Here is a 12,993-nt window from a genome sequence, read left to right on the forward strand (position 1 = left end):
ACACACACACACACACGGCGTGGCATTCACACGTACTTTCCTGCACGTCACGAGTTCAACGTTTCCTGCGTTCGGGAAGCGGGTCGAAATGTATCCGAAGGCCCGCCGCCGCCGCCGCCGCCGCGGCCAGACTCAACTTCAACTCTGCCACATCATTAAAGCGCCAATTGAACGCTCAGAGTGGGAGATTTGCAAAGAACATCCGAGGTCTGTTGTTTCCTTGAAAATGTCACGCGCTGATATTTCAAAGCGCGAAGAGAACACTCGGCCTGCCGCTGAGCATGACAGTCACGCTTTGGCTGTCGTCGTCGTCGTCGTTTTGTTTTGTGATTGCAATTCAGATGAGAAACGCTCAAGGTCCAAGCTGGAAATGCTTGAAAACGGTTGCGGCATCGAGCGCATGGCGAAAATACTGTTGATGATGTGACACGTATCTCCGCATACTGCGATCAATGTCGATTTTTTTGTTTGTTTGTTACGGCATTGTCGTAAAGTCGGCACCGCGCAAGGGGGCGCGGGTGGCCGTGGGGGCAAATGCGCGGCAAAACGTCTTTGGTCGTGCAAACAGCGCAGATGCGCGGCAACCGGAAAACGGTTGCGTCCGCGCCATCGAGGATCGTCCGGGATGAGGCGTCGCGCCACGGGAAGGGCCCGCCTCGGACAGAATGGCGTCAAGGCTCATCGCACGGGCCGGGGCCGTGAATGGAGGCGGCAAATTTCGAGGATTGCTCCAAATAATTCAAGGAAAAAATACAAATGGGTTTTCGGGGGAAAAAAAAAGCAAATCTTACTTTCTTGTCCATTTGAAAAAGCGCCCCAAAATGCGACACGAGGGGAGAAAAGCAAAATGTCTTTCCCTGCGTGCGGAAAGCAGCGGCGCCGAGTCCTCTCACGCACGCCCACGCTCACGTGCACTCGCTGGAACTCGCAGCCTCCGCACACTCCAGCGAGCGGCCGAGCGCCACGAGGGCCGTCAGGAAGGTCCGCCTCGCCGTTGCGCGCGTCCATTAGTGTTGGTGCGCGAGAGAAGAGGAGGCGGGGGCTCGCCATCCGCGGCTCCCACGCAACTCAACTTTTTTTCTTTTTCACGCTCCGCGACGTAATGGCTTCTAATGGAATCTCATCAGCGGCGACGACGTGCACTTCGCCCTTAATTCTGTCAACGCAATTACGCGGCCGCGCGGCGTTCCGTGCGACACGTATACACGTGCGTCCTTTTGAATAGCGGCGTGAAAGCCGGCCGTGGGAGGCTTCATCCGGCCGGCCGGCTGAAGCTCGCGCTCGCGCGGCCCGCCAGACACGTCGCGGCCCCACGCCGCACGCCCACCCTGCTAAATTCACGCCTTTTTCACTTCTCGCCTGTATTTGCGCCAGATTCAAATGTTCCGCTTGACAATTTTTTTTTTTGGAATTCCATCCCAAGAAAATCTCGCTTCTGCTCCCGTTAAAAAACAAAGACAGCAACCTGCTCCGCCGCGGGTTCCAGGTTGGCAGACGTGCTCTTTGGCTGACTATTTGGCTCCCGCGGCCTTTTATTTCGGGCGTCATTCCATTGCCGACCACGAGATGGCGGCACACGAGTCGGACGCGGGAAATTTGACGAAATAAGATTCCGAACAGGAAGTACGGTCGTTCAACTCTCGAGATTTGGCTGAAGATTATCGAACGTCGCAACCTCCTCGATCCTGCTTTTTACGCCCACGCAAAGCCGTCGCTTCGTTCTGTTGCGGCAGCGCTACGCGTCCGTCCCAGATTGTATATTTGGATCCACTTTCTTCCTGTCGAAAGTTTGCTAAGCTCTCAAAGGTAGCGAGGCAGCCAATTTTCTCTCCGCTTGCGACACGCGGCTCACCGCGGCGGTCATCACGCCGCTAGATTGTGTCAGGGGACATTCAATTATCAGCAACATTGTCAGGGGAGCATTATTTGGCAGGCGGAGGAGGAGGAGGAGGAAAGGGGGAGGGGGGACGGGCGAGCTGACGACAAGTTGACAGCCGTCTCGGGTTCACCTGGCAGCCGTGACAATAACGGGGAGCCGCTTCCCTTCCGTGCGATGATTCAATGACGAATACGTTTGGAGCGATTCATCTGCGCCGGCTTGGCTTGGCGTGTCGTTTCAGCGAGCTGGCAGATGGCCGCGGGCTTCACCAAACCCACTTCAAAAGCCACAAGCGCACACCGAGCCAAAAACCAGTTGCAAGTAGAGGATCGGCCGCGGCATAGCGAGCTCTGAGAGCAGTCCGGCTGGAGCGCCTCAACCGACTTCCTCCGCACCGATGACGACTTCCCCGTTCGCCGGCGCTTTGGAGACCGAGAGAGGACAAACCAGGCCGATGGCAAGACTAATTCCAACAAGTCAGCAAATCTTGGCCGCGCAACGCTCGGGCTCTTGCGGTGCCGTTGACCGAAGGGGGAAAAAGCGCGCTCGTGACATCCTTGACTGCCGTTTGCCGTCGGTCGTTATCATCGCCCGATTGCTTTGATGTCTGCGGGTGAGTCGGAAGCCAATCGCAGGATAAACGGGAGTTGGCCGCACTTCTTGCTTTCTGTCCTGCCTCGACGGGCCACGGAGCGCGTCGCGCCGCCTTGAATGTTAAAGGGAGCAATTAGCCGAGACGTTGGCGCGGCCCGCTCCGGGGGTAACTGATGGCGGCCACGGGGCGCGTGTCGAGCGCTGATAAATTCCCCCGAGTCAACCCGCCCATGGCCGCGCGTTAGCCCGACGGCTCACCGGGGAAGGTGAGGCGACACGCCGCAGGAGGTGCCAAAGATAAAATGCAGATTGACGGCCGGGCGGGTCGGCGAAATGCCAATGCGCCGGCTGACATTTAAGATGGCGGGCCGGGTTAGCGCGGGACGGCAAAATGGGCAAGAAAGGCCCCGCCGCCGCCGCCGCTGCCGCGTGTCGGAATCCGCTGACGTTCCGACTCAGGCCTTCTTTTTGCCAACGGATCAGTCGCGCCTGAACGACGCGCGAGTAGACGTCGGTCGACGACTCCCCCGCTTCATCTGGCTCACCGACTTGCCGCTAATTAGATTCCATCGGCGGCTAAAAACACCTTTTGATTCGACGCCGTTTATCTTCCAACGTTTCGCGCATCTCATTGACTTGATGGCGCAGGAGTCAAACTCAAGGCCCGGGGGCCAGATCCGGCCCGCGGAAGCAAACCTTGTGTGTCGAGACATTTAGCGTCCGACCCCGCCGAGCAGGTCGCCGCATTGTTTTGGGAATTGGCAGCGAGGAGAGATTAGCCCCCTTCGCCGATGTAATCAGATCCCCCCACCGCACCCCACCCCAGCCCCCTCCGAGCATCCTCGCCAAAGCCACTGATCTCATCTGCTTAACGTCGCCTCCAGAAAGGAAAGAAAAAAAAAAAAAAGAAAGAGAAACGGAGCCCCACCCGCCGCTCCTGAGCAATCGGCGCTTTCGTTTCCCAAACGCTCGTTTAGCGTCTCGCGCCGCCTCCGTCCTTCCTTCTTTCCCTCGTCCTCTCTTTGGACCGGTTGCTGTCGCTCGTTAGTGCCTCGGTGGAGGCCTGACAACGAGTCCCGCATTAAAGAGCCGGCCGCTGTTTTGCGCGCGGCTTCCTGCCAACTTGACAACACACGCGGCGTCTTCATTACTTTCAGAGGTGACTACAAACGCGCACGTGGAACGGCGGAACGTGGGTGTTGGCATAATTAAAAACGCCACTCAGTTTGACTGGATGTGAGTGGGGTTTGGGGGGGCGGAGGGGGGCGCAGACGGAGAAGAGGGCACGGAGAGAAAGGGGAGGGGAGTCTGCTGTGGACCTTTCTTTAATGAGGATCCTAATCAAGCGCGCAGAAGCTGCCCTGAGACCCCCCAAGTTCATTAGAGCGGGGAAAACCTGACTGACGACCGGCTGCCGAGGAAGGCGCTTGCAGAGGTTGGTGGGGGGAGGAGGGAGGGAGTCGCTGGCGGAAAGTTTTCGGCCAACTAGCAAAGCAAAAAAAAAAAAAAAAAAAGAAAATTCTTTGAGTCCGGTATACAAAGTTCAAAGTTGGCAGCAGCAGGGACAAAAATCATTCTCCTTTGAAGGACGCCTGGGAAATCAACTCAACGGATGCTTCGGAGCAAAATTGCACAAGTCCCGTCTCTTTTCGCTCATGGCGTCGAGAGACTTTTTTTTTTTGTTGTTGTTGTGGTTCTAATGGTGCCTACCAAATGCTTGAGAGGCGCTGATTTTTGCTCGCACGCAATTGAGGGGCAAGCGAAAGCTTCGTTTTGTCACTTTGGAACAGAGGGCGGCTGGTTAACGGAGATGAGGAGCGCGGAGGCCGTCGTGAAAACTCGATCAATGCCAAAAGCCCAACGGCAGTCGCCAAAAAGAAAAAGTGGACGGGGGTGGGGGGGGGGAGATAACAGAGCGGGTCACTGGCCAAGTCACGCCTGCCATCGATCCTCTGATTGGCCGTCTGGACGCTTCAACACGGCTGCCACAGCCTTTGATACGCACGTCTGCGCCGCCGCGTGTAATAAATAACGCGCGCTGACGCTTGCGGGAGCGAGTGTCAGCCCTCTGCACTTTGCGGGCCTTTCCTGCAGCCTATTCGATACCGCCGCCCGCGTTAAAGGCCACCGTGGTGGGTGGGTGTGCGCGTGTGTCACGTTTTATGCGTCAGATGATTGAACACAGCCCCCCCCCCCCCACCTGATGCTGCTCGTACTTCTCCGATATCGAACTTCAGAGATCACAATGACACAATTGTGGGGAAAAAAAGACAAACGAGCAAAAACTTGATGCGCATCAGGATTCGCTCGATTTAGCGCCAACTACTGGTGAGAAGGAATTATGCAATGTCAGCTACCTCGATTTTTTGCTTTGGTCACTGAGAGGTTTCTTGCCATTCAAGTTTGCAACTTTGGAAATGGCTTTTATTTGGAACCCTGAAGGAGAACCGCTGCAACGGCCCACAAGTGGCCCGCGACCTCCCACTTGACACCTGCGCTTGGTCGAATCGCAAATTTGTCCAACAGCCAACAGGCTCCACTAAGCCCCCCCCTGTCCGCGTCTCGCCGCGTGACAATAATCACCTGCTTTGGTTGAAGAGCAAACATCGAGTTTTCATCCCAAATGTGTTTGCCGCTTGTTCGTGGCACTGGCTTCAAGAAAAAAACTAAACAAAACACGGAAACAGTCAAGTTTGTCAACCTAATACGATTGGTGCATTTGATAAGCACATGATCCTAATCGTGGCGCCCTTTGCCAAAGCAATTAGTGCTCCATTCGAAGTTTGTGAGACATTATCTGCCGCCGACAGCCTGAGGGACATCCGCAATCGCACCTTCATTATTCACGGGGTAATTAAGTTCAGAGGTGTTTTGCGCCGCAAACTTTCCGCCGCGGTGGCGCCAAGCCGAACGCCGTCCCGCGCCGCGATTCTTGTTTTTGAGCGCCAGCGAGCCGGTCCCGCAAGAGCATCCGCGTCCGGAGATGCGAATGGTGAGCGCCTCGCCCGGAACGACCCTTCGCCGCCGGTTGCTTGACTTGCCAGTGCTCCGAACTTACATTTTGCGAGTTGAGATTTGATTTCGTTTTAATGCGCAAAGCGGAGACACGAGCTCGCTTCGGGGGAGGGGGAGGTGGAAAAACACGAGATTGCAGTTTAGCGATCATGATGCGGCTCGCTTGCGATTCAGCACAAGCGCTTACGCGCCAAGTGCGAATGACGTTATGGACAACGACGGGGTATTTTTTATTTTAAAATGGCAAAACATGCCTGCCTTTTGCAAATAAATCGATTGATGTGACATTTCAAATGCAAGCCCAACAACATACGCACTGCACAGCGCCATGGACGGTAGCGAGCACGGATACGGTCCAACTAAAAACACAAAAGAATCCCACATCATCAAGCAGGTTTTACGGACAAATGGCTTCACTTCCCCCCCAAACGTTGTCAGCTTCATGCACAATGCTAACGCGCCATGGACGGGCTAACGAAAAGGAGCATCAAAGAGGCGCCGCTTTGATACACTGGGAGCAAATCTTCTCACAGCGCCGCTGGTGTCGCATTCCAGCAGCAAGACATCGCTGGCTGCCAATTCAAGCGGCGACCTCCCAGCAGTCGGCATGAGAACCATAAGCAAAAAAGAAAAAAAATGAAAACAAACTTTGCCAACAAGACGAGTCAACTTTGGGATTCTTTTCTCTCTCTCTTTGACGAGACTGCTTGAGGAAAGACCAAAGAAGAAAAAAGGGGGGGGGGGGGGGCGGCTAAATGTTTCTCTTTTGTTTACTGCCAGCTGTCATTGGCGCTGCAGTCATGGCACGTTGCTGCCACCTGAAGGCCAACAACCAAATTGCAGCGGCACAATGACAATTCATATCAAAATGTACCCGCAGCCAAGACCGAAGACAAAATACTCCAAAGGCATGCGATGAATTGTCACAATTCACAGATGCGCTGCCACGGCTTAGTGCGAACATATCAGGCGAAATTTGCATCAACTTTGACCATCATTGAAATGACAACAACGACATAAACACACACGGTGCAGCAACTAGACAAGCAAAGCAGCAACGCAGACAAGCAAAGCAGCAACACAGACAAGCAAAGCAGCACCGAAGACAAGCAAAGCAGCAACACTCACCTTGTCTGTTGTTGTTCTTCTTCTTCTTTACGTTGCATCGCTTCCTGTCGAGTTCAGTGCGTGCTGCCGCCTGGCATGTTGTGCCGCAACGGTGAAGGCGTGCAACTTGTCATTACAGCTTGCATGCATACTGTAAAAAAAAAATAAATAAAATAAAAGAATAAATCACTTCAAAATCTAAAATAGAATCTTTTTTTTTTTTAAAGGCACCACTTTGTGAGGCCCTCGCCCCCCCCCCTCATGTAACCATGAAAAGCACACCATCATCATTCTTTTTTATTGTGATTATTTTAGTAGAGTATAAAATGAAAATGGTTTGTTTTCATAAGTAATCAAGTTCTTTTTTTATTTGAGCTTACTTCATTTATCCATTCTTTTTAATAAGATAAGATATCCTTTATTTGTCCCCCACTGGGGTAATTTACAGTCTACAGCAGCAAGATTGTGAGTAGAAAGAAGAAAAACAAAGTGTTTGCACTCACCAAATAAATGTTACAGTTTCAATGTACACCGTTCAATTAAGTGCAATATAAATGACTAATATTTTTCATTTACTATTGAGAGATAAAACAGCTGACTGAATGCAAGCGAGCATTGCAAGGCTCTTGGCAATCCTTGTGGCAATACAGTAATTGGGTGCCAAAATCGTTGTCTGACATCAGTCTTTAGCGTTGTCAGTGTTCGCGAGCTACAACTGGATTTTGTCATTATTCTTGGTGTGCAGGCTTTTTTTTCATGCATACGTTTGTTTCAATAGTCATTTTGAATGGCAGAGCTTACGGAAAATATTCAAAGATAATCATCTTACCTGCTTGCTTCGTAAAAGTCGTGTGAAGATCGTCTTCAACTTTCATAACATAAAAGTGAAAAGTAATGTCCTGTCCTCTTCCAAGCCAATGGCACGTTGGCCATCCAAAACAACAAACTCAGTGAAAACGAACTCACTCAATAACTCGCCCAATCACGAACTAACTAACTAACTAACTAACTAACTAACTAACTAACTAACTAACTAACAAAGAAAACTGGCAAAAGAGAAACAAAATGCTTTGAGGAAAAAGGCGTCCAACGGCTCCAAACAATCCCAACAGTGCAAGTGTGCAGCGGAAGTCGACACACCGGAACAATCAACGGAGTCCACCGCAGGTGCAACAGAACTTCGCCGTAAAAGCGACATTGAACGCAGCACACGTACTTTGACACTCACGACCCTACACGTGCAATAACCATTTAGATAAAGGCGCAAAATACGCAAATGAAATTGGCGCACGCAGACCACTCAGGTGTCAAAGTAGCGGCTAACGGTAGCCGCGAAACAAGACACAATACGGCAGGAATGAAGCTTCACAATAAAACAGGAAGTGGGGCAAAAACAGACGTAGAGGCGAAACAGACACAATACAGCAGGAATGAAGCTTCACAATAAAACAGGAAGTGGGGCAAAAACAGACGCAGACGCGAAACAGACACAATACAACAGGAATGAAGCTTCATAATAAAACAGGAAGTGGGGCAAAAACAAACGTAGACGTTCCAACGCGAGCGCTGATGTGTTGCGTCAATGAAAATGATTCCACGTCCGTCAAATTTATTATGCCATTACTTACGCTGCACTGAGGTAGCCAGTTTTGTTAACTTTTGTTTTGATGGCGGCGCGGACACCCGCAGCGGCTCTTGTTTTATTTTGAGAGGGAAGAACTTTCAACTGTGTTGTATGTTGCACATACATACAGCACATTTGACAATAAAGTTGCATTGAATTGAATTCAACTCAGATGTCGAAACAGAAATCACTTATTGTACGACACTCTTCAAAGCACACCATTCTCTTTAGATATATGCTGTGTGTTGTTTTAAAACGTGTCTTCCAAGTTCATGCAAAGCCATCAGCACACTTTAAAATAAAGAATTCAAATGGACTTGGTTTCACCGAGCGCTCGTTCTCTTTTATTTTGTTCCATTCTCTCGCCAAGGCTTCCTTTCCCCACTAGAGGGCAGCATTTACCAACGTTAACCTTCACAACATGCTGTGACATCAAATTAATCAAGAGCATTATTTCAAGACTATTTCTTCGAACATCAAACTGGACCTTTTGTTTTTATTGTGGCATCTTCTTCACGGAAACGACATATATTCAAAAACACACACACACACACACACACACACCACAAAATGACAATCCAGCAGCGTCTTTTGCCTCGGCTTGTCCACGGCGTCAGGAAAAAGGCTCACATCTCGCAGTCCGCCACTAGAGGGAACCAAAGGCACATCAATCCAATTGAATTTCCGCTCGGTACAATATTGACATGGAATGCATTTTTAATGACGAAACGTTAGCCGTGTAAACATGACGTAGCTGTTACATTCAACAGTTTCGTGATTCACGCGCGTGTAGACGTGAGTGGTCAAGGTTCACGCGAGCCGTCATGGGCCACGTCACCCGCCTGGCGGACACACCTCTCCACCTGTCAATCACGTGCCCTCGCGTGGCTCGCCGCGCGCATGCGCGTCCTCTCCGCTTGTTGACCTCGTGGGCGTGGTGTGCCCGGAGCCGCACGGGAGCGCGCACGTGTCTCCGCTCATGTGTGCGCATCGTGGCGTGCGCGCTCACGAGCGAAGCGAATTGCCGTCTGACTGACTTGATCTTCCTCCTCTTCCTCATCGTCAGCGTGGAGGCTGCGGCAGTGCGCGGACGTGGCGAACATGCTGGCGGCCAAAGGAGAAGGAGGGAAATAATCTTTTTTTTTTTTTTTTTTTTTTTTTACTTCGGAATTGAATTTGATTTTGCATGCGGTGACGTGCTTGGCGGAGGCGACATGTCAAACCCCAACAAGAGCAAAAAGGACAAAGAGATCCTTGCGGACTACGAGAGTCAAGTGAAAGGTAAGGCGGGAATCTTGCAGCACACGCGCACGCGCACGGTGTGCATGGTGGGGGGGACCGTCACGAGTTCATCCCGAGTGCTGCATGAAGCTGGAGGTCCTTTCGCGGGGGGAGGCTGTCTGGGGTTCAGGGTCATGGGGGGCAGGCTGGAGTAAGTGTGATCGATGACTCCCCTTCCTGTGGCCCCCCCCTATTCAGAGGGCACCATGGTTAGCATGAGCCTCCTTGCATCATGTGCCCTTTTGGAAGAAAAGACACCAACGAGGATGTGTAAATGTGAGATGAGGATACTTCAAAGCAACCACATGACCACCCATTTGCCATTTGCCAGCCGCCCACCTCCCACATCCAGTCGCATCCGTGCACATTCTTCATGATCGTGGTGGGAAATGATGTTTCATTGAGAATTTTTTTTTCTTTGGTGGTGGGGGGGTTACATGCAGTCAATCAGGTGAGCAGGACGCACAAAATAAAAACCTCATCCACATTCAGCATTCCAATGCCCCCCCCCCGACAGATGACCTTCCCTTTTCCCCTTTCGACAACATACAAGGACAATTCTGCGCACCTCAAGACATAAAATAATGAAAATGAAGACATTTCCATTCATTGTGTTCTCATCCACGTTATTGTCATCATACTGGGGGAAAAAAAAAAGAAGCGAAGTCCTTCTGTGTCTTACATGTGCAGGCGGGGATGTCCTGCATTGAAATGACCGCTCACATGCAATGAGGACCCCCCCCCCCCAACCCCCACCCCATCCCTATCCCTCTCCTCGGAACATAAAGCTCTTGTAACTATGTGCCTGGCAAGTCTGCCTCCCTGTGATTGGTGGAAAGCTGGAGGCGGCGTGTACGTATTTGAGGCGCGGACCGGCCAGGTGCACGGGAGTAACCGAGAGGACCAAAAGAACAGCCCTCAGCATTTTCGCGCACATACTACGAGTGCACTGCAGTGCTCATGAGAACACAAAAATCAGCGGCCACATTTTCGCAACCGATTCAAATGCAACCAACGGCGGCACCTTGACATTCGCGTCACCCGATGTACACGTTTTTCCAAATCCAGGTGTCTGTCGTTCAAACGGATTTTTGCTCGGTGGATGTCAAACCAGCGTGCGGCGTGAAGTCGACGAGCTTAATGTTACGCCAGAAGGAGCAGCGCGACGTCCACTGAAAAACGTGGCAAAAACTTTTGGTCTTTGCGTTCTTCTGAATGATGTCGTGACTTGAGCGCTCTCATGTTGTTCAAATCACATGAGACTTTTTTGAGGCGGCTACAACTGATGAACGAAAGGAACCGCTGCACTCCACATTTGACCAAAGCGACAGCAACTTCAAGTGGGGCGTTCTCCATTTCAGCAAGTCAACCAATTTCTCGCGTGAAAAGCAAGACTCCGTTGCGACACGGACTGAGATCAAGCGCAGCGCAGCCTTCAAACGAGCGTCGGCTTTGAGCGTGTCCTGTTCACGCTCAAAGCCGACGCTTATCTGATTGCACTGCTTCCGTAACGCAGAGCATAAAAGAAAAAGAAAAAAAAGCCAGGCGCGAACATGCAAACAGGCATGACAAGGTGCCGATTGGGGACTTTAAAAGCATTTGGCCACAAGGCGCAGGCTCGCAACGTGCCAAGCGCAAACAGTCAAAAACTAAATAAATCAACAATCGTCCAAGTGTTGGGAATTGCCCTTCATAAACTATTGACACAAAGTTACCCTAAAAAAGCAACGCATGAAAGATTGAAAAAGCGCAAAGTGGTCACGCTCCAGAAGACAAAAAGCGCCGTGAGCTTCGCAAGCGAAGATTACGCAACAGTGAGAGAGATGCACTTTTTGAAAGCAAAGCATGATTTCCGGCTTCTTTGAAACAGTGAAAGAATAATTGTCGAAAAATTCAGTTGGGACTGATTGGTGAGTAGGGAACGAGTGAATGACTCCAAACACAGCGGCAGGGTTTCAAATTGCTACCGAGTCAGGTTTTTCACAATGTCCGACATCAATGGCGCCCTGAATCATAAACAGGCAGCTGTCTGTGGTGGACGACGACGACCACCGAAGCGGTGAATGGATGACTCGCTAAACTCCCTCGACGGGGATCACGATGTCGTCGGCTCGATATGTTGAGTCGTCGCTACGAAGCAAAATCGTTTTGGGGCCGCTGCCCGGGCACCGTGACGTCGTTGCTGGCACGTGTTCGCAACGTTGCGCTTCAACAAATAAACGCATTCAAGTACTTCATGTACACGGGCTCCCTCTAGTGGTACGCAAACAAACAGCGCATCCGACTTGGCTTTATCGTGCATGTTGCAGAGGCCGGACATTTGGATTTCCCTTGAAAGTGCAACACACTTGCAGTGACTTGTCGAGAAGTGTTTGTTTTCCGACTTTTCTGGGGATCAAACGTTCTTCAAGACATTTTACTGGCGCATAATGTTCCAACAACAGCAAAGATACTTAGTTGGGGGGGGAGGGACAACACCCGCCGGTCGCCATGGCTACCCGGGCCCACCAGGAGGTTCACGCCAATTTAGCGGGCGGGCGCGGATGAGCCGTGACAGCCGGCCGGCGACCAATCGGAGGCGAGCCTTCAACTCCTCCGGGGTGGCGCTCGTCACGCCGTCATTAAAATCAAAATGTGGCAGATTGGAGGCCAGGGACGTGCAAATGAGATCGAGGACAGCAGGGGAGGGGGACTAAATGTCCCCCTCGCCAACCCCGAAACAATAGACTCGTCGCCTGAACCGATCACTTTTCCATCTCCGGGAACTTAGCGTTTCAACCACTAATGGAATGCACGCCGGTCAATGTCAGGTTGCAAATAGACAAACGAGCATTCGCGCCGATGAGCAAATTCGGACCCGCTTTCAAAGCCCCGACCGCCGTTCTGCCGGCAGCCCTCCGCGCTGCCCCTCTGCCGAATTCATTTTGAATCCATTGTAAGGGAAAAGGCGGATGCGGCAGATCGCCTTCCCTCGCCATCACCTTCGCCGTCACATGGTTCACACGCTGCGTGGTTGCCTTGACAACAGGTATCCGAGGAGAGAGGCTGCCTGAGGATTCAGTCGGTGTGTGTGCATGTGCGTGCGTGTGATGGGGGCTGATTGTGTATTCTGTGCTCGCCCGTTTCCCTCCCTGCTGCTGGAGACGGATGCGGCCCGAGCAGCCAAGCGTGCCGCCGGCATTGCGGCGCCAACTGGAGGAGCGCTCTGTGTGTGTGTGTGTGTGTGTGTGTGTGGTATCCGAGGAGAGAGGCTGCCTGAGGATTCAGTCGGTGTGTGTGCATGTGCATGCGTGTGATGGGGGCTGATTGTGTATTCTGTGCTCGCCCGTTTCCCTCCCTGCTGCTGGAGACGGATGCGGCCCGAGCAGCCAAGCGTGCCGCCGGCATTGCGGCGCCAACTGGAGGAGCGCTCTGTGTGTGTGTGTGTGTGTGTGTGTGTGTGTGTGTGTGTGTGTGTGTGTGTGTGTGTGTGTGTGTGTATTTGTCTCTTGTC

General features: G+C 51.9%; 2 protein-coding genes and 1 long non-coding RNA gene across 7 annotated transcripts in view; 1 reads left to right on the forward strand and 2 right to left on the reverse strand.

Annotated features, from left to right (window-relative positions):
* celf2 (cugbp, Elav-like family member 2) overlaps positions 1 to 7,603 on the reverse strand; it is a 107,281-nt gene extending 99,678 nt beyond the window's left edge. For 2 of the 4 annotated variants that reach the window (XM_019897590.1, XM_019897593.1), the window contains exons 1-2: positions 7,425 to 7,598; positions 6,617 to 6,746 (exon numbers count right to left, since the gene is read on the reverse strand). In XM_019897590.1, the coding sequence (XP_019753149.1) occupies positions 6,617 to 6,654 (38 nt within the window). In that variant the 5' untranslated portion in view covers positions 6,655 to 6,746; positions 7,425 to 7,598. Of the gene's footprint in view, positions 1 to 6,616; positions 6,747 to 7,424 lie in introns of all 4 variants that reach the window. The other 2 variants (XM_019897589.1, XM_019897592.1) reach the window with 2 other exon arrangements.
* Positions 7,604 to 8,536: 933 nt separating this feature from the next.
* Positions 8,537 to 12,993, reverse strand: part of LOC109532649 (uncharacterized) — a 10,069-nt gene continuing 5,612 nt past the window's right edge. The window contains exon 2 of the long non-coding RNA XR_002171417.1: positions 8,537 to 8,865. This is a non-coding gene — a long non-coding RNA (uncharacterized LOC109532649). The remainder of the gene's footprint in view (positions 8,866 to 12,993) is intronic.
* The window catches only part of LOC109532641 (SLIT-ROBO Rho GTPase-activating protein 1-like), an 18,016-nt gene continuing 14,099 nt past the window's right edge, over positions 9,077 to 12,993 (forward strand). For both annotated transcript variants that reach the window (XM_019897586.1, XM_019897585.1), the window contains exon 1: positions 9,077 to 9,500. In XM_019897586.1, the coding sequence (XP_019753145.1) occupies positions 9,434 to 9,500 (67 nt within the window). In that variant the 5' untranslated portion in view covers positions 9,077 to 9,433. The remainder of the gene's footprint in view (positions 9,501 to 12,993) is intronic.

The sequence above is a fragment of the Hippocampus comes genome, unplaced genomic scaffold, assembly GCF_001891065.2.
Source record: "Hippocampus comes isolate QL1 unplaced genomic scaffold, H_comes_QL1_v1.1 scaffold81, whole genome shotgun sequence".
NCBI lineage: Eukaryota > Metazoa > Chordata > Actinopteri > Syngnathiformes > Syngnathidae > Hippocampus > Hippocampus comes.